General features: G+C 39.0%; 1 protein-coding gene across 3 annotated transcripts in view; it reads right to left on the bottom strand.

Moving 5' to 3' along the window:
* Positions 1-13,388: 13,388 nt before the first annotated feature.
* LOC149220267 (uncharacterized) overlaps positions 13,389-21,327 on the bottom strand; it is a 519,697-nt gene continuing 511,758 nt past the window's right edge. For 2 of the 3 annotated variants that reach the window (XM_089384738.1, XM_089384736.1), the window contains exons 9-10: positions 15,347-15,471; positions 13,389-15,109 (exon numbers count right to left, since the gene is read on the bottom strand). In XM_089384738.1, coding sequence (XP_089240864.1) covers positions 13,729-15,109; positions 15,347-15,471 — 1,506 coding nt within the window. In that variant the 3' untranslated portion in view covers positions 13,389-13,728. The remainder of the gene's footprint in view (positions 15,110-15,346; positions 15,472-21,327) is intronic. The other variant, XM_089384737.1, reaches the window with a different exon arrangement.

A 21,327-nucleotide genomic window follows, 5' to 3' on the forward strand; every position in this document is an offset into this window, starting at 1 on the left:
ACTATGATACCTTTCATGAAATAAACCCCAAGCCATAATACATGTCACTTGCACCTATCATTTGAAAGGGTTTGTCTAAAAATTTTTCCTCCTCTTAGGGTTGGAAGCACCTAATAGGGACATCTGATAATCCTCCCATACTTAAATATGGCAACCTATATATATTTATAAACTAGTGAGACATTTGAAGATAATAGTTGTGGGAAGTACTTTGATGGTGTTGACATTAAATATGGTCCACCTCAATGTTCTTATGGTTCTTGTACCCATGATGCTAATCTCACTTGATTCCTTGAATATGTGCTAGATGTTTATTCCAGGTGCATCCAAGATCCCTTGAGGGATGATGTGTTACTTCTCTAGCATATCATAGAGGATGTCCAATTGCATTGCGTGATGATGCAGAGCCCTAGTTGGATGTTACGAATATAATTTATATAAAATAAAATAAATACAAATAAATAAATTATAATTAATTAATGATTAGTTAATGAAGAGGCATGTCTCTAAAGGACATGGCCATTCATGAAGGGGCACTTGCCTAGGTATATAAGCAGGCTTCATTGTAAAATTCATCATTCTTGTACATTTATCTTATTATTTAAAAATATTATTTATAATGCATTGTGTATTTTACATTTAAAGCACAACAAGCTACAAGTTTTGTCACTTTAGTGGTATCAGAGCCATTCGAGCCTTTAAACATTATCCGTTGCACAAATATGCCATTAAGTTTAGGCCTTGAAATCATGGAATTAAGTGAATATCATAAATCTCCAGTTGAACTCTTAAGTAAAATTTGAGAATCACTACAACAAATAAAAAGATCATTTACATAATCATTAAAGGATTTCAAAAGACCAGATTCAACACCTACAATGGAAGTCAACATTGACATGAAAGAAACTAACAATAATGAATGTTCTAACTAGGAAAGGATATGTCATAGAGAAGGAAAGTGACTTTGACATTGATTCAAATGCAGAATCATCCGATGATAATTTTGAAGGTACAAAAATTGCAGTTGACCTAAGTGTTGAAGATAACACTAAGCATGTCAAAATAAAAAGAGAGAAAGAAGATGATATTTTTGAAAAAGATAATTATGAAGATGGTATTCTTGGAAAAGAACTAGATGTTACTAAAGAAAAGGATTTTGAGGAACAACCTGAAGAGACAGATTGAGGGTATTGCACAGAAGACCAATTAGAGGATATTTTATTAAAACATCTCTCTAAGCAGATCACTGGGCAAACCCTCAGATTTCAATTGTCAAAACATTTTCAACACTTATAATCAAATACATTTCAATTGGAGATGGATAAATATCGAAGTGAGTATGCTCAAATTCAACGCTTCCCGTAGATTCCTATAAAATCACACAAAACAGAACAATCCGATAATAATTTTGTGGATCCTAAGTTAGCACGTGAACATGACGAATAAAAAAACTATGAAGACATAGATACACTCTTGCACGAATCGGAAACCACTTTCAAGGGTGAAGACATAGATAAACTTCTAGACGAATAAAAAAACTCTTTCTACGAGTCTGTAGACACAACTGAATGCACAAATAGAGATGGTCCTCCATCCCCTCACTACCCTCCAAGTGCTTCTCCTTCGTCTCCATCATCCTCACCCACCATATATTTTCCCTGCATTTATTACCATCTTCGTTCTTGCTTACCCTATTCCTAATACCCTAACCTCATATTCAAAACCTTCGTGCAAGGTCAAAAACCCTAAGAACCTAGCATGTGATGTTAAAAACCCTAAGAAATTAGCATGCGATGTTAAAAAACCTAAAATCTTTGCATCTGATGCTAAAAACCCAAAAAAATTAGCTACTTCTCCTTCATTCAAGGAGACTTGTCTAGAATATATCAAGCTTGGGATGAAAATAATGAAGCAACTAGAGGGTCAGAAGGCTTATGCTGATGCAACAAGCACTCCACATGTTCAACCCATGTCGTGTGACATAGAGTTTGTGTTAAAACATAACATTGAATTGCTATGCGCGATAAAAGAAACCCTCCAGAAGTCTATACAAGCAAATGAAAAGAACATGGAGCATACTTGGAAACAACAACATGAGAATAAGAAAAATGACGGTAAACCCAATCCTATTTTTGACAAGGAACCAATTTACAAAGATGTGCACACTCAACCGATAATATTAGTAAAAATGGAAAATCTTGTGAACAAGTTAGACGCAACAAAAGAAAATCACAGAGAAACCACTGCTGATGTGACATCTTCGACATCCATGGCAAAAAGAGACTTAGTTTCTAGACTTAGTGATGAAGTTGTTCTCGAGGAAGTTACTCCTTGATTATCTCGGGCAATGCCATGGGATAAGCAGTGGGTCCTCAGCATGTTGAGTCAATCATGGGCCAATGCTATGGTGGCACATCCCCCATTGTTGTATGATCGTGTTTATAACGCGACTACTATTGTCTCCAGTGGCGAACTCATTGTATTGCATGCTTTTGTATTCCCATATGAGTTGAAGAGGCGATATGATTGCCACAACATGCATTGTGCTTCAAAGACTAGTCTCTGTGTGTGGGATCCCTCTTGTGGTATGGGGAACACACTGCCACCACCTCTGATCCCTAATATTAAAGAGCCATTTGATGCTGTGTTTATGTGTGATGGTGAGAGCTTATATTTGTTCACTCCAGGCATTGTAAGAGAAAAACACAAGGTGAAACATAAGGTTCATGTTCAAGGTGTTGTGGTAAATACCAGTTAGATATTTTGAATAGGGAACTCGCCTCCGTCAAACAAACCCTGGTTGGACATAATCATATGAATCCATACGATGACCATTGGTATATATTAAAAAATAAAATAAAAATAAAACAACTTTTAATTATTCAAGTCACTTTATAAAGTAAATATAAGGTAACTTTATTAATTATAAAGTTAACTTATAATTAAATTTTATAAAGTCATACACATATATATTAATTAATGATTAGTTAATGAAGATGCGTGTCTCTAAAGGACATGGCCATTCATGAAGGGGCACCTTCCTAGGTATATAAGCGGGCCCTCATTGTAACATTCATCATTCTTGTACATTTATCTTATTAATAAAAACATGATTTACAATACATTGTGTATTTTACATTTAAAGCACAACAAGCTACAAGTTTTGTCGCTTCATTGGAGGACATTGGGGCACCTTTGAGGAATGTCGACCTTGATGATGACTTGGCATAGATGAGGTCCTTCACCATCCTCAGGACTTTGGACATTGGCCTTCTGATCTAGGGCATTGCCTTCAGAGTAGGATGTGCCTGTGAGATGACAAGACACCCCCATGTTGGCATTGCATCTTATTGATAGATGTTGCCCTTCTCTTAATGATGGTAGATGATGATGATGATGATGATGATTTGGGATCCCTTTGGAGGGAATTTGGCACCTTGTACCATGATGATGTGATGCCCTAGCTTGCATTTGATGATGACATTGGATTAAAAGGGTTATTTTGGTGATGAGGTGCCACTTTTGGATGATGAGACATCACATATAGGATGAGACAAACCCCTCAAGCCATTCATTACACCTTTTCATGAAGAGACATGCCTTTTTTATGATGACATCACTCTTGAAAGCATTTTTACTCTGTGTGGGTCATTTGAGGCTATTTTCATGTTATTTCATTACAAAGGCTTTTTATGGTAGTCGACTTGATGAGATATACACCTTGTATCATGGATTTTGGTATTTTTGAGGGCTTTTAGGCTAATTGGAGTATTATATCACTTGGTTCCCCACACAACCCCCTCCCCTCCGTACCCACACACACACACATATATAGGGTAGCAACTTACATTCTTGAATCATTGTCACAACTTGAGCTCATTTGTATCTTGATTAGCATTCTTCTCCCTTGTGCACAATTGAGCCCTATTTGAGCAACTTCTCTTGGGTGGAATTGGAATGTAATATGATAATTTTTCATGGATGCTTATGGTGGATCTTGGATGATGCATAGTGGAGTAATTTAGTTTATTTGCTTCATATTTGTATTGTGTTTCATTGGATGAATGTTCATGTACTAAGTAAGTCTATTTGGTATTTGCTTAAATGTCCTTGTTGAACTAATGCCCTCATATATTTAGAGGAGTAATATACATCCTTGAATCATTCTCACAACTTGAGATCATTTATATCTTGATTAATATTCTTCTCTCTTGTGCTCTTTGGAGGCCTAGTTAAGTGACTTCTCTATAGGAATTTACAAGGTAAGTTCCTCAGATAGAACACCAAAGGACACCGCTCACAAACAGATCACAGATCAATACACCAGTATTGTTGACGTGGTTAAAACCCTCAAAGAGAGAAATAGTCCACGGGCTGAGCCAACGCAGCCACTTCAGACAATTTATTAATAAAAGAATGAAAATTTACATAAGCTTCTCTCATGAACGGTTACCCTACAAATGACCCTCCATGCTCTTTAAATAGAGATCATGGACCAATCGGGTGTTAAGCCACGAATCAAGTGTCAGTAATACCGAGGAGAGAATGAACCGTCGGATCACTACATATCGTGACTGTCGGATTGTAAGTTACAAAAGTACATAGTAAAGAAACACACTTTACCTAACTCTACACTAGACCAAGTTATACTTAACTATTTCCTATGTATCGGAATATCCTAACATCCCCCCTTAAGAACAACTTGGGATAGGATTGAAGGATGTACAAATATGACACAATAGGAGAAGGAAGGAGGCATTAGAGCCTATCCCCCCTTAGTGACAACTTCCTGAACTCCAACCATAAATCGAAGTTTAGTAAACTTCGCCTTTGTGAGAGCCTTTGTAAAGATGTTTGCAACTTGATCATCTGTTGAACAATATTGCACTTCAAGAACATGGTCGTGAATGAGCTTTCTGATGAAGTGCATGTGCAGTTCAATGTGTTTGCTGCGCTGATGTTGGACTGGATCTTTGCATGGTTGAATGGCACTTTGATTATCACACCAAAGTGTAGTCGGATGCTGCTGCTGAAAGCCAAACTCTGACAGGATCTGACGAAGCCACAGGGCTTCCTTACTAGCTTCTACGGCACCACGATACTCTGCTTCTGCTGAAGAAAGAGAAATGGCACTTTGTTTCTTGCAAGCCCATGTAATAGGTCCTGAACCAAGAGTGAACACATAACCTACAGTAGACTTCCGATCATCAGGGTCACCAGCCCAATCAGAATCAGTGAAACCAACCAATAGAGGAGATGCTTCTGCACTGTAATGAATCCCAAACTGAACTGTACCTCGAACATAACGAAGTATTCTTTTAGCTTCTTTCCAATGACTTTCATGTGGGTTTTGCATAAACCGAGCAATAAGGCCAACAACAAAGGAAAGGTTAGGACGAGTATGGGTCAGATACAAAATTTTTCCTACAAGTTGACGGTATAAGGTAGCATCAACTTCAGGGGAAGTACAAGTGACTGAAAGTTTGGCTCCAGACTGAAAGGGAGAAGGGGCTAGCTTACAGTCTTCCATGTGAAAATGGCGTAGAAGATCACAGGCATACTTGCACTGGGAAAGGGAAATACCTTCCTTGGATTGCAAGACTTGAAGACCAAGAAAATAATGCAAGTGTCCTAAGTCTGTCATTTCAAACTTCTTTTTAAGGCTGGACTTCACATGGTTTATAAGGTTGGGATCACTACTAGTAAAGATAAGATCATCAACATAAAGAACAAAAAAGATAAGAGACTTGCCCACTTTCTTGGTGTAGACAATATTGTCAGAATGACACCTAGAAAAGCTAGTTTCTAAAAGAAAGCTATCCATTTTGGCATACCAAGCCCGAGGAGCTTTCTTGAGACCATAAAGGGATTTCTTAAGCTGACATACAAGGCTGGAGTTTGTTTGTATAAAGCCAGTAGGTTGTTCCATATAGATTTCTTCATGCAAGTCCCTATGCAAGAAGGCAGATTTAACATCCATCTGATGGACTTCCCATTTGAAAGAGGCAGTAAGGGAAAGAACAAGGCGGATGTAGTTCATTTCGGCAATAGGGGAGAAGGTTCAGTATAGTCAATGCCTTCAACTTGTGAAAAACCCTTAGCAACAAGACGAGCTTTATGTTTATCAACTTTTCCATCTGGTCCATGGTTCTGTAAACCCATTTGCATCTAACAAGTTTTCATCCCTTTGGTAGAGGAACAAGATCCCACGTATCATTTGCCAATAATGAACGATATTCTTCATTCATAGCTACGTCCCAATCTGGATGGCCTAAAGCTTCTGCAAAGGTGTCAAGATCATAGTTCGCTGAAGCTTGAGCCAGTAAAGAAGAGGCTCTATCAAACTGAGAACGTGTACGTCGCTGATCTGTAGGATTACCGGCAAGAGCACCTGCTGCATCCCGAGTAGTACAGACCCATTTTGGAAGCTGAGGAGTTGAAGGAAGACCCTGAGAAGGTGGGGGAGGATTGTCATCCTCGCTTTCATCATAGGAAGAAGAAATATTTTCAAAAGTAGAAGAGATAGAGAGAGGTGGCACATCTGCCGAACTAGGCTTGTAGGCTGATATATTTTCAGAAAACTTTACATCTCTTCTAATGATAACATTTTTCGACTTAAGTGGAATAAGTCTATATCCTTTGACATCTTCAGAATATCCAACAAAAATACATTTTTCACTCTTAGGTTCTAAAGCTTTATGTTTCTCATCTGGAATATGGGCCCATGCTTCACTTCCAAAAACACGGAAGTGACTTACATCTGGTTTAATTGAGCTCCATGTTTCTTCTGGAGTGATATTCTTTAAAACCTTAGTAGGAGTGCGATTTATTATGTAATTTGCACAGTTAATTGCTTCTGCCCAAAAATTAAGACTAAGTCCTTTAGATTGAAGCATACAATTAGTCATTTCCTTTAAGGTGCGATTCTTCCTTTCAGCTACACCATTTTGTTGTGGAGTATATGGAACAGTATGTTGCATTTGAATTCCATTCTCAGTGCAAAAGTTGATGAATTTGTTGTTAACATATTCTCCGCCATTATTAGATCTTAGCTTAAGAATTTAATGTCCAGATTCTTTTTCAACAAAGGCCTTAAAGGCCAAGAACATGTTAAATACTTCACTCTTGAGTTTTAAGAAGTATACCCAAGTGCGTCTGGAGAAATCATTAATGAAAGTTAAGAAATACTTGTAGCTAGAGAATGAAACAACTGGAAGTGGACCACATAAACACTATGCACAAGCTATAAAGGGGTTGAGGTGTGCCAAGAGGCACGTTTTTCAAAACTATCCCGATGATGTTTTCCAAGTACACATCCGGAACAAACACCATCTCTGCAAGATACCATTAAAAGACCTGTCACCATATTTTCTTTACATAGATTCTGAAGGGAGCGATAGTTTAAGTGACCAAATCGCTCATGCCAAAGTTTGCTCACTTCATCATTATGAGCAACAAATACCGAGGGAAGATTTGATGACCCAAAGTTGCTAAACTTATACAACCTTGTAGAATCATCAGCAATGCCAGTAGCTAAAATCTGTCTATGATCGCTTAGGTCCTTAATTACAACATCGTGAGGTGAAAATTCAACGATTTTACCTTCACTTGAATGAGTTATCTGATATACAGATAGAAGGTTGTAGAATAAGGTTGGAACACATAATACATCATTAAATTGACCATTGTCTATATGAACAGTTCCAGTCCCTACAACACTAAGAGATCTATCATCACCAACATATATATTTTTGGTGTTACAATCATTTAAAGAAGAAAACATGGCTTTGTTTTTGGCCATGTGATAAGAAGCTCCAGAATCAATGAGCCACTCATGAGAATTAGAAGAAGATACATTTAGTGCATATCCAGACCGAGATGTTTGACAACCACAAGCAGAAAGTGCTATTCCTGAAAATGAAGTTGAAGTTGAAGAGTGCTCCAAATGGATGTTCTGCTTCTTCATTACTGCTTCCAAGGCTTCCATCTTCCTAAAGCATTTGGATTCTAAGTGGCCATCTCAATTACAAAAGTGGCAATGTCTATCAGTCTTCTTCCCTTTGTTTTTATTTTCCTTATCATTTTGTTGAAATGATTTTTCATTTTGAGGCTGAAATTGCTTAGGACCCTTGTTTGGTTTTGGACCATTCTTTTTAAGATACGGCGTCTTAGGATTCTTTGAATTTGGTTGCTGCTGGGCGGCTAAGGCTTTCTTAGAAGAGTTTCCAAGATTAAGAAGACCAAGGTGTAAGAGTTTTTCTTGTTCTCTTATTAAAGAATCACAAAAGGAATCAAAGGAAGGGGACTTATAGTCTTGTCCTTGAGAAATGAAGGCTTCTCTTGTAGAATGGAAGGTGGAAACAAACACAGAGTAGGTTAGTCCCAACTTAGTAAGAATGAAATAGATAAGGTTACCATCTTCTTTTTTAACCTTAACACCTTCCAAGCGAAGTCTAAGGGTCTTGAACTTGGATAGAAAATCTTCAATGGAAGAAAAATTATTGGAGTCCAATGTAAGCAACTCATTTTCGAGTTGATGGGCTCTAAGTTCATTTTTAATTCCAAAAACTTTAGTGATCTGTTTCATTGCTTCATTAGGAGTATCAAGTTCTGCGATATGGAATCTAAGGTTTGGAGAAATAGACATCCCTATCAACCCACGTGCTTGATCTTGCCTATTTTCCCATTTGGCTGCCTTATCTTCATCTTTCGGTTTGGTTTCTTGCCCTGAGGCTATTCTGTAAAGACCTTTACTTCTAAGTAAATCCACAATGTAGAACCACCATTGGAAGTAGTTGGTGCTGTCAAAAATAATTTGGCATGGACTTTCCATTTTAACAAAAACTGAAGCTATAGATGCTGAAACTAAGTGTTCCAATGGAAAGATTTCGAAAAATTAGGCTAAAAAAAAACGGCTCTGAAAACAGCTTCCGGATGAAAAAGTTATGGCTTTTTGAAAAAAAGTTGTTGAAGATGCCGACGAAGTGCAGGAATGTGTGGAAATGAATGATAATGTTATATTTAAAAAAAATTCGCCCCCTTTCCAAACTTAATCTAATTAGTTCAACAAAAAGAAAGACTTGAACTCAAGACCTCTATTCTCATAAAGTAGCTTTGGACCAAGTTAGCTAGATTATAAGATCCATAGAGGGCACTTAAGTTCCTTGGATTGCTTGATCCCTAACCCCTACCACGAAAGCCTCCCTTGTGTTGGATTTTGTCCATCAATAAAACAAGGGGACTGGTTACTAAGGTGACAATGGTGACACCCTTGTATGTTGTGTGTTGTGTGAGGCTTTGCACTAGGTGCTAGATATTGATGTAATAGTTATTAAATTTGCACATCAAGAATCACGACCAAAATTTCACTATTTTCTCTCTTCATATAAAGTTTGTATTTGATTTACATTTTTTGCAATCAATTTTCAAAAAATGGCTATCAATTTTAGTTTCCATGCTTTGAGTGTTAAACCATATAAATATTTCTTCAACTTGCAAACATACTTAAGATTTTTCTCATCAATAAAACAAAGTCACTATTGTATATACATTTCCTCGAGAAGATTACCAATTAGGAATGTGTTTTTAACATTCATTTGACAAAGTTGCTAATATGCACTTGCTATCAAGGAAAAAATATTCTTATGGTGTTCAATTTTGCAAACAGAGAAAATATTTCTTTATAGTCAATCTCTACTTTTCATGAACATCCCTCAGCAAGTAAACTTGCTTTATGTTTATCAACTTCTTAAACTTCTAGTCATTTTATTATGAGATAGTGTAAGCGAATAAGAATAAATTAAACCCACTAATTATTGTATGATAGTAGGGATTTATAACACCTAATAAAAAAAAATTTACGCAATCCAAGGAACTTAAGTGCCCTCATTAAAGCCAGCGTTGATTGGAGAAAAGGAGGTTGAATCATTGGAGGGAAATGACAATGATTAGGTTTAATGGCAAGCTGCTTCAAAGGATAAATTATAAGGAGAAGATAATTTTGAAGAGGAGGAAGTCGAATCAGCGTGCCAAGATTATTACTAAGAAAATTGCTCTGACACATCTCAATGTAGAGAGAGAAAGGACATACCTTTCAGAAATTATAGCTGCAAGTCCATGCATGGGGCAAGATCTAGTCTAAGATAATAGAACAGGTGAGGGGTTGCATTGATAGGGCTTGAGATATCCTCTTAAGTATTTGCCCCAAAAAAATACATTTGCAACCTTTAAGTCAAGCGGGTCAATAATGACCTCAAGAGTGAATTCACAAACTAGAAGTACGTGGATAAACATTAATAAGATTGTGAGGCACTAATGAGGACTGAGTCTAGTGGGCAAGTTAAGGTGGGTAGGGAGAAGATTTAATGCCACTCATTAAACCAACTCATTGTGGAACTAACCATGACACTCTTTGCAACCCCATTAGGGTTAACACTTGCTACCAGTGAAACATGAATCTTCGATCACTCGCGATTATTCGCGAGTCAAACTCTGTTCTTCCCTCAAACAATCCGATTCAAATTTGGGTGAGTCAAACTCGCGTTGACCAAGTTTGACTCGTGGTCAACACGATTTTGACTTGCAACTCATTGATTAATTGTGATTTAAGCGACTCAGGGGATTTTCAGCCCTCAACTCGGTGAGCAAGGGTTTTAACTTTTAGGGTTCCCACATTTTTCGTTGCATGGTTTAGTTGGGCTAAAAATTAAACGTCGGTCCATAACTCTCTTCTCACTGCTCAGGCCTGCAACTCATACACTAAGAAGGTAATAGAGGCATGGTTTCAGTTTCAGTTTACGCTGCGTAATAGAGTCATAGTGTAATAGAGGCATAGTGTGCAATGTGCTCAAGTGTTAGCTTCAATGTGTGCTTTGTCAGAGATTTCAGTACCAAACCATTATCATATCATTTTAGCAGCAATCAAGAGATTTAGTTCTTGCTTTTTAATTGATTAGTATGCAGTATTTTATAAACTTTTAGAAGCAGGTGCTTTTGGTTCTATGTAGTCACTGGTTAGGAGTCAAGACTCAGTACTTTGGATCATGTTTGGACTCGTAACATATATGAGATACTTATTCATTCATGATATTTTGGACATCTATTGATATTATGCATTGTTTGGACATGAATTTATTGAATATCAATGAAAAATGTTTTTTTTTTTTTTAAATTCAATATATGTGTATATCTTTATTTATTGAATTCACCGATTTTTTCCTCATTTTTTCCCGATCCGATTAAAACTCTTCGCTCTTTTGCCTCGTCGATTTATTGCCGATTCCGAGTCTGGTAACATTGCTTGCTACCATAACATTGGAGTCTATACAGGTTTCTAGAACCATTGGGTGGAGTTCTAAGTTTTAAGGTCATAGCCAACTCCAAAGTGAAATCCTGCATGGTTGAAACCACATGTTTGAGGACTCTGGTCAAGTTAAGTATGCAGCTTTGGTATCAACTAAGTTTCTAAAGGGGTACTGTGCCCTAGAGGAATCCACAGAGTTAACTCATCTTCAGGAAGTATGTGGCGATTTAAACACTTGGCATCAATACAGACTGCGAGAGGAACTTGTAGAAACTGATTTAGGTATGTTTCTAGGCAAGTTAGCAGAAGTACTTGATTATTATTAGGAGCATAAAAGTGATTATAATAAGAGAAAAGTGAAGCCTGTGGAGGAGAATGTCTGGTTTTATATTAGGACATGATCCCCTTTTGAAAGACTTATTCCCCAAACTAGGTGTTTTGCTACCATAAGTAGGAATTTCATTGAAACGAAGCATTGGATATCTTGCAAAAAGAAAAGGAGGAGATTAGGAGCAATTAATATAACAAGTTGAGCAAGGAAATGAAGATTTATGCATAGAAATAAAAAAACAAGACGAGTGGGACAAAAAAGGAAATAATGACCATTTACAAATAAATAGTTGCTTTAGATGCACTGTTGGAAGATTGGGTTGAAGAATTGTAATTGCTTTGGCTGTTTTTTGTAATTAGATCCAAGTTCAACTATTTGTCTTCAGATTACTATGCAATGGTATCACATCTTTTTTCCATGAAGAAAATCCGTAATTTCCATTAATTTCAGAAAATTACATGTTGTAGATGCAAAATGCATATGCAGAAGTGTGAGCAAAGCCACTTACAATAACAATACTTCATGAGAAGTATTCCAGTAAAGCCCACAGAGTGGGTAGCAAGTAGATGGGTATGCAAACCCCAAACCAGTCTGCGGAAAACAAACCTGTGGAGGATACCCATACCCATCACAACAAATAGCAAAGAAAGCAAAATAAAGCTCCTGAGGAGAGAAAAAGTGAACAGTAAAACTCTAAATCTGGCCGCCCAGACAAGTAGGAGAGGCACGAAATGAGGAAAGAGCAGCCAGGGTAGCCACTCCTCCCCCGCCCCCTCAAACTCTCCTCCTGAAACCGACGAAACCAGAGGTAGAGACCAAACTGCCCCAAGCTTCCTCAGCCGCCTGCAGAAACCCCAGCAAAAAAACAACCATGATGAAGCGGCATGAAACAATGCAGAGAAAAGCACCTCCACACCCCTGTTCCCTCAACGCTTCAAAAAACCGCAGTGGTATGCCAGCGAGCCACCAAAAAAAGCACCATCTGCCACAGCAAAGGAACCCATCCGGTCCCAACCAGAGCAGAGGCGAGTCCGGGGGCAGAGGCGGCTAGGGCAGCCACCTCGCCCCCACGAAGAGTAAAATCTGAAGACCAAAATAAACCCCGCTCCCGCTCCGCAGCTCAGTTCAAAAACACCAAAGACCTACTCCTTTGCTTGACCGCCAAGCAGAGCGGCACGGTAGGGTCGAGCAGTGGACCGCCGAATTCAAGGCACTGACTCTCGCCTCAGCCGCTCGACACTAAACGATGCAAGTCGCCCTGGTACTCTTCCGTTCAGAGCCCAAGACGAGCGGACCTCCAATCCGGAATCTCAGAGCCGAAGTCGAGGAAAAGGATTCAGGCCTGCAAGAATGGGGGAAGCGGGGGCCGAAGATGTAGCTCCGCCTCAGGCTGTGCAGGAACCGATAAAACAATAGGATCGTTCAAAACCCCAACTGAAAACTTCGAACCCCAATCAGACTGCAGACATCGGCAGCTTGGCAATGGTGTCGAAGCTCCTAACAATGGCGTCAAGAAGGGCTGCCAGAACCAGGGGTGGCCCTGCCGCCTCTTTCTCAACGGCAGCAGAAAGAGCAGAAGAAAAACCCTATCTCTGCGCTCTGTCTACCTCAGAAAACACCCCTCTACATCGCTACTAATTTCATTCACAATGGTATCACATCATAATGACATTCTGCTGGAAATTTGCACCAATTCCCACATCTTGTGTACTTGAATTTTACAACTATATATTACAGAAGGAGAATCAAGGCATTTGTGTACATAAGCACCAAAACATACTCTGCTTCTGTATAACAACAGTTGATAAATAGGAACACATATACAGGTTACAAAAGTGATGGTAACGTTGACAGAGTCACAGAGCCAAAATATTGCTATGCAGTCTTCTGAGAAAAAGCTTTGCAGTCTTATACTTCTAATGCACATTATGATTCATGGTTCATTGCTTCAAACGAACTGCAGTTGTCAACATTCAAACCATTATGCATGGAAGTCATAAAAACACCAAATAACTACATGGATTACCAAAGAACACTAAAACTTCCTTGTGTTCTACTTCTGACACATCTTCGGTTATTATTAAGGCAGAGCTTCCTATTCAGAATCTGGCCCGCCTGAATCCTCCTCAGTGTCATCATCATCGTGATTTTCATTTCCTTCCCTTCTGTAAATTCTTTGGCATTGGGCATAATCATTATTTCTTCTAGGTCCATGAAGCTGCTTGAAATCAGGGTCAACAATGTTGTGCATTTCATTTAAAGCTTGCTGTTCATATCTTCTTTGAGTGGCTAACCTAGCAACTGGAGAATTTTGACTTCCTGCAGCTGCATCTTCAGGATTTTGAGTTCCTGCAGCTGCATCTTCAGGCTGCGTGTCCTGATATTTCAAGCTGTGTGAATCTTGCACAGACCTGATATTGTCACTTGCTGCAACCTGACTACCATCAAAATCTTGATTAATTCCTTCATCACTAATCCTTCCAGTACCTGGTTGTCTGTCCTCACTTCCAAGGGATTCATTGTCTCCACGAACTGAACCAACTGTACTTACTGCCCAACTACCAGCAACCTCCGATGTTAATAGATCAATTGTTGCTACTGTATGCTCCATTTCCATGTTTCTAGAATCCATCTCACCTCTACACTGCTGATTGACAGGAAGGGGACTTGGCCTATCTTGATTCAATGAATTTTCAAAAGGATGGCTTGTTCTTGCCAAACACTGTCCATTGTTACCCATATCAGGTAGTCTTTCTGGTTCAACACCATCCCTTGTATGCAATATCGCTCGGTTTTCACCTGCTAAGTCTGTCCTCCCCCAATCTGTTGGAGCTTGGCCTTTATCTTCAAGTTGCATCATTTTTCCTCCCAAAACCCCTTTACCATCCTCCAAAATCCTTTCTCTTGTATTCTTGATTGTTCTGGTTGGCTTGCTCCCCATAGCATATGTAGAAAACTCGATCCTTCTGCCTCCATTTCTGTTTTCAAGCAATTGTGTCGCCTCTGCTTCAGTTGCAAGCACCTGTTTGGTGCCAATATGATCATGATCACGATCACTATTTCTCATGAAGCACAGTATGTTTGCACAGTCTTCTCTCTCTGTGTCACCATTTTCCCAGGCCTTGAGTGCATCTCCAATTTTTGTTTTATTCATATTGCACTTTTCAACACCACCAGAATCATCAGCACAATCAGTTTCTCTCACTTCCTTTAGTGTCTGTGCTTGATCAGAAGCTGCTTCTTCCCTTTGCATTCTACGAGTTTCAATGTTGCCTGCCATGATTTCTTCTCTTGCTTTAGTTATTTTCCTGTAAAGATTTTCTGTCCTTGCCTCGAAATCATTGTTTGTTTTTGTGATCTCACAGTTTTTACCATCTTCCAGAATTATGGACATCCCTTGCAACCGTTCCTGCTGCTTTTGTTGCAATGCAGCAATCTCTTCAGCTGCAGAATGAAATGCTTGTAGCTGTGTTTCACTGTGAAATGCAATTGCAAAATTGAACATTGTAGAAAACATGAACGAATTCAGAACAACAAAATCTGAAATAAACTATCAAATGAACTTTCCTCCTTTATTAAAAGAAGCAAAAGTTATCTAAGAAGAGTAATGATATATGACTTTAGAACTTGGTGTGGTTAAGAACAAACATCTATGTTGTAATATTTCAGACATTAATACTCGAGAGAGGAAATTTGGAAACATATATACTCACCGAAGAATAAAACGCTCCTGAGCACATTGCAACTGCTGCCTCTCAAGTTCTAGATCTCGGATTGCAGCAGCCAATTCCAATTCCAGTGAAGAAACCTTGGCCCATGCATCTTCCTGTGCTGCCTGCTATGATTGGCATAAATTACTGTCACTTGTAAAGCAATATCTATGTAAAATACATAAAAATAAATATTTGAATTACTCCATATTCAGCTTCTTATGGCTTCAAAATGACGCCCAAATGGCCTTTCTAGTCAAACTTTTGGAACGAGACCATTCGATAAAAAGACTGCCAAAATATCAGAATATGTTGAATTTTTAGAAGGGAGAAGAATATACAATTCCAAGATGTCAGCAGCTTGATGAGACCTAAAGAAAGACATTTCCAATGTATCATAGCGAAATTACAATTGCAAACAAGTAGTTACAAAATTATCTATGTAATAACATCAAAAAAACTTGTAAAAAGATACAATGATGTTTGGATATATATTCTGCAAGGTAAAATTGAGGGTGTTGCTGCAAAATCTAGTAGGCCTTGGAGAGGGGTACCCTACAAGGCTATTACTAGACCAAGAGACAACAACATGAAATTCATATTGGCAATCTGGAAGCCTCCAGAAATTCGATTTGCCTTTCTTGCAATTCACCTTTTCTTGCAATTTGCACTGCCACTGGAAACTCAATTTGGCTTTCCCGACAACTCGCACTGCCTTTGGGAATTTGCTCTGGCAAATTGCACTGATAAACTGGCCAACTTGAGCTAGCAAATTTGGCCTCCTTCTGTCACTCAGAAACTGGAAACCTCTTTGGTCTCCTTCTGTCACTCAGAAACTGGAAACCTCTGTGAAGAATAAACTCCAACAATTTCTTCTCAATCACTGCTGCTGAAACCCTCCTGGTGTCTCTGAAAATTCACCCACTCAATGTGCCTCTAATGCTGCCCATTGATCTGCCTTTATAATTTCTCATTCACAAATTCACTTGATCTAATAGATCGCTAAGATCATCTTAGAAACTTTCTACAAGCTTCTAGAGGAAAATCAATCTTATTCCAACTAATGTCAATTAATTATTCACTTTCCCTTTGTTTAACTTAGGAAATAATTAAAAAATCACTAATTGACATAAGATATTTCCATTAAGAAAAATTATATGGGCTTGGAGAGAATTAATTCCTCTATGTTCCTAGCCTCAATGACACCTCTCAAGATTAGAACACTTGTCTGAGCTACAATATTTAACACTTCCTCTTAGCGAGGAAGGTGTTCTCTACAACACCCAACTCATCCTTGAAGAAAACAAACTTTGCTTTACCCAAGGCCTTCCGCAAAATGTCTGCAACCTGCTAATGTATAGGAACATACTGTAGTCGAACTGATCCATAGTTCTTGATGAAATGGTATCTGATGTTGATGTGTTTCAACCTATCATGAAATATTGGATTCTCAGATAGATTGACACAACTTTGATTATCACAGTGGATAATGGTTGATTCCATCCTCTGACCAAACAATGCCACTAACAACTTTTAAAGCCATATGGCCTCATATGCAACCATGCTTGCTGCCATGTACTCTACTTCTGCAGATCTTAATGCAACTGACTTCTACTTCTTTCTATACCAAGACACAACTCCTGATCCAATGCTGAAGCAACATCGTGAAATGCTTTTCCACTCCACTGCATCACCTTCCTAGTCTGCATAAATATATCCCATCAACCTGACACCATCACCCTAAGTATACCTCAACCCATATTCAACTCTACCTCATAGATATTGCAACACATGCTTCATTGTTGTCCAATGCACCCTCTTTGGTTCCACCATGAACAGACTAACAGTGTTGACCGCAAAGCTAATGTCTGTAATTGTGTTGAGCAAATACATGAGAGAGACAATAAGCTGTCTATACAAGGTGGGATCCACTGCCCACTGTTTTGACACATTAATCTTCTTCCAATTGGTTATCATTGGTGTATACATGGGTCTACAATCCAACATCCTGAATTTATTCAAGATCTCCATAGCATATCTCCTTTGACCAAGGAAGGTCTACCCATTTGTCTGCCACACCTCTAGACCTAGAAAATAATGCATCAACCCCAAATCCTTCATCTCGAACTCTGTTGCTAAGTCCCTATTGCAGTCCTCTATGAGCCCCGGTGACCCACATCCACACATGAGAATGAGTGGTTCACCTCCAACCATAAGATAGTAGAGGTTGGAATCTGCCTGAACTCTTCACAAATCCCACCTGCTACAACTAGTTGTCAATCCGACCATACCACGCCCTAGTAGCTTGCTTGAGTCCATATAGTGCTCTCTTCAATTTGCATACATGGGTGTCCCTCCCATGCATCTCAAAACCTTTTGGTTGTTCAATGTACACCCCCTCTTCTATAACTTTGTTGAGGAACATCGTCTTGACATCCATCTAATGGATCTGCCATCCCAACTGTGCTGCAAGTGAGATCACAACCATAATAGAAGTATGCTTGGCCACTGGAGAAAAATTCTCCTCATAATCTATACCCTCCTGTTAATTTTCTTGTGTTAGCACAATCACTTATTCCAATTATTCTTCAATTAGCAATAACTTTTCAAATAAATTCAATCTTCCAATGATAGTAAGCAATTGTAGATAGAACAATAATTCAAATGCAATAGAAAACAACCAAGAAAAAGAACAAGAGAGACACAAGATTTGGTCAAAGACCAAGGAAAAACCCCACTAGGGGGAAAACCCTTTCAAAATTCTTCTTCTATTAGACAAATGTTTAGTAGAGAGATACAATGTTCCAATTCATTAGTCAAGAGTCAAAGGTCAACAACTTTGACTATCCGATTCAACTAACCAATATCCAATGAGAGATGAACCCAAAAGTCAAATCTGATCCAGAGTCAAAGTCTGCAATTTTGGTCAAAGTCAACATCAACTTTAGTAGCCCTAGCAAGTCAACGGTCAACGGTCAAAACACCTCCGAATTAGCTCGGTCAATAATCAAAATATGTGGCCTTGAATGCTGGTCAAAGTTCAGTCAAAACAGTCCCAAAACAGTCCCTCCAAATTTGGTCAAAGTCAAACTTTGACTTGTGAAAACCTTAGGTCTGCAATTTTGATCAATGCTGGTCAAAGTGCCCTGGAAAAGTTTGGTCAACCCTTCAGTCAATTTGGCCTTCCAAATAGATCTGAAATTCAGTCAACCCAAGTCAAAATATCCAAAACGAATCCAAGTCAAAGGCTGGTCAAACAGTCCCAAACAAAAAGTCAACACTATTCAATAGATGCTCCTCTCTCTTTCACACATGTGGCCTCAAAGCTACAATTTCAGAGCTATATGAACTATAGAAGAGAAGAAATGAATGATGTGATGATGCTCCAAAGTGATGTGACATGTGCTCTATTTATATGTGTCTCAAGGGGTCAAATTAGCTTGCCGAGGCCGACTTGTACATTTGTGCACATGTGGGTTTCACCTTGAAAATAATATTTTCCCTTGACCAAATTAAATTCTTACAAGGGCTAGGAGGGGTTTCTCTAGATAAAGAAGACTCTCCCATGGAGGGAATTTATCCTTGAGTTGCCAAATTAACACTCACTCTTAGCTAGGGAAAAATTCAATCTGAATCATGAATCTCATCTCAAAAATCTTGTCATCGTCATCATTGAATCAAGTCATATCTCGTCTCTGCTCATCTGCTGAACACTCTCGAATCTAAAGAATAAGAATCATCATCATAGGGGAGCTCCAACTACCACCCTATATCCAAGGGCAATAGGCGAGATCCACTTACCACAAGGGTAAGGATCACACTCTATCCTATTGACATGTGACAATAGATGATATCTACTTACCATGAGGTAAGGATCACACTATGTCCTATTGTCTGTTGATCCTTCCCACTTGGAGCCTCAAGAGTCAAGTGGTAGAACACTTGCATCCATCGACTTGGGGAAGATACACACTTACCATAAATAGTAAGGATCACACACATGCCCAAGTCACCTCAACCCATTGGCTAGATGGGGAGGAACAATCCCAACATCCCCAGCTTGTGGGTAGGATGAAAACTGGGGTATACTTTACCAAGTCCCAGACTTGATGGTAGGGGGAGATATCCACTTGTCATAAATGACATGGATCACACACACACACACACACTGCAGTGAAAATAGGTGCGATCTACTTACCACAAGGGTATGGATCACACCCGATCCTATTGTCCAGAGTTCTCTCAATGCTAGGAGCTCTAAGGCTTAATTCCTCACCCTGGGAGCTCAAACAGGGGGGAAGAGCATAGCTCAGTGTCCTCGATCAGCCGAGACCCTTACTTGGGAGGGTCACATCTATCAATCCAAGCTGCTCTCTAAAGACCAAGAACTTCTCTTTTGGCAAAGCCTTGGTGAGAATGTCTGCTATTTGATCATTAGTCGAAATATGATGGAGTCTTACGACTCCTCTCTGCACCATGTCATGTATATAATGATACTTGATCTCAATATGCTTGGACTTGTCATGAAACACGAGATTCTCTAGCAATCAAATCCTACTCTTATTGTCACAATATATCACTATCATATCTAGTACCTACTCAAACAACTCTCCAAAGAGTTTCCTCAACCATATTGCCTCGCAGTTAGCCATGCTAGCAACAATATAATCTACCTCAGTTGTGCTAAGGGAAATGAAATTCTGTTTCCTGCTCATCCAAGATATCATGGTAGAACCCAAAATAAAGCAACACTTTGATGTGCTCTTCCTATCAATAACATTTCCAACCCAGTCAACATCAGTGTACCCATGAGGTCTCACATCTCCAATAGTATATCTCAGACTAAGATTAGTCGTCCCATGCAACTATCTCAACACATGCTTGGCAGCAACCTAGTGTGCATGAAGAGGTTCAGTCATGAATTGAATCAAAGTGTTAATTGCAAAACATATGTCCGGACAGGTGTTCACAAGGAACATCAATGCCCCAATCAACTATCAATACTCAAAGTGTTTCGCTAAGTCAGGTCCTACAGCCTCTCCATGCAACTTCTTAAAGTTCATCACCATCGATGTGGCCATGGACTTTCATTCTATTATTCTAAATCTTTCCAAAAGTTTCACCACATATCTTCCTTTTGAAAGGAAAATCTCATTGGGCCTTTGCCACACCTCTAAGCCTAGGAAGTAGCACATCAATCCAAGATCTTTCAATTCAAATTCAGAGGCCAACTCTCTCTTGCACTCGAGCATTAGAAGTTCACTACTTGTCAAGAATAAGTCATCAACATACAAAACCAAAATAAGGGGCATACCTTGGACCAATTTGAAGTAGAGGTTCGAGTCAACATTGCTTCTCGTGAATCCAAGCTTCACAAGGTAGCTCTCAATATGACCATACCGGGCTTTGGGGGCTTGATTCAATCCATAAAGTGCCTTCTTCATCCTGCAAACGTAAGTCTTCTTGTCATGTACTTCAAATCCTTGTGGTTGCTCAACATATACTTCTTCCTATAGTATGCCATGAAGAAACACAGTCTTCACATCCATCTGGTGAAGTGTCCATCCCTGGCTAGCAACAAGGGCAACAATAGATCGAATAATAGTATAGCGGGAAACAGGTGCAAATATGTCATCATAGTCTTCTCCCTCTTTCTAGGAGAAACCTCTAGCCACAAACCTCACCTTATATTTCTCAATACTTCCATTAGCTCCATGTTTGATCTTGTACAACCATTTAGAAGTCACAACAAACTTCCCTTTGGGTCTCGAAACAACTTCCCACACATCATTCTTCATAATAGATTCATATTCTTCGGCCATAGCATCTTTCCAAACCTGCTTGTTCACTGCTTCTTCAAAGGTGCGTGGTTCAACATGTATGATGGAGCTCATAGCCACAACATATCCCTGGTATTTGTTGAGAAACATAAGGCATTAGCATTAGGGGATTTCTCTTTCATTAGTGACTGATTTGAATGCTTT

Source organism: Pinus tabuliformis, chromosome Q (genome assembly GCF_031772625.1).
Source record: "Pinus tabuliformis cultivar Carrire ecotype Pingquan chromosome Q, CPIR1, whole genome shotgun sequence".
Lineage (NCBI taxonomy): Eukaryota > Viridiplantae > Streptophyta > Pinopsida > Pinales > Pinaceae > Pinus > Pinus tabuliformis.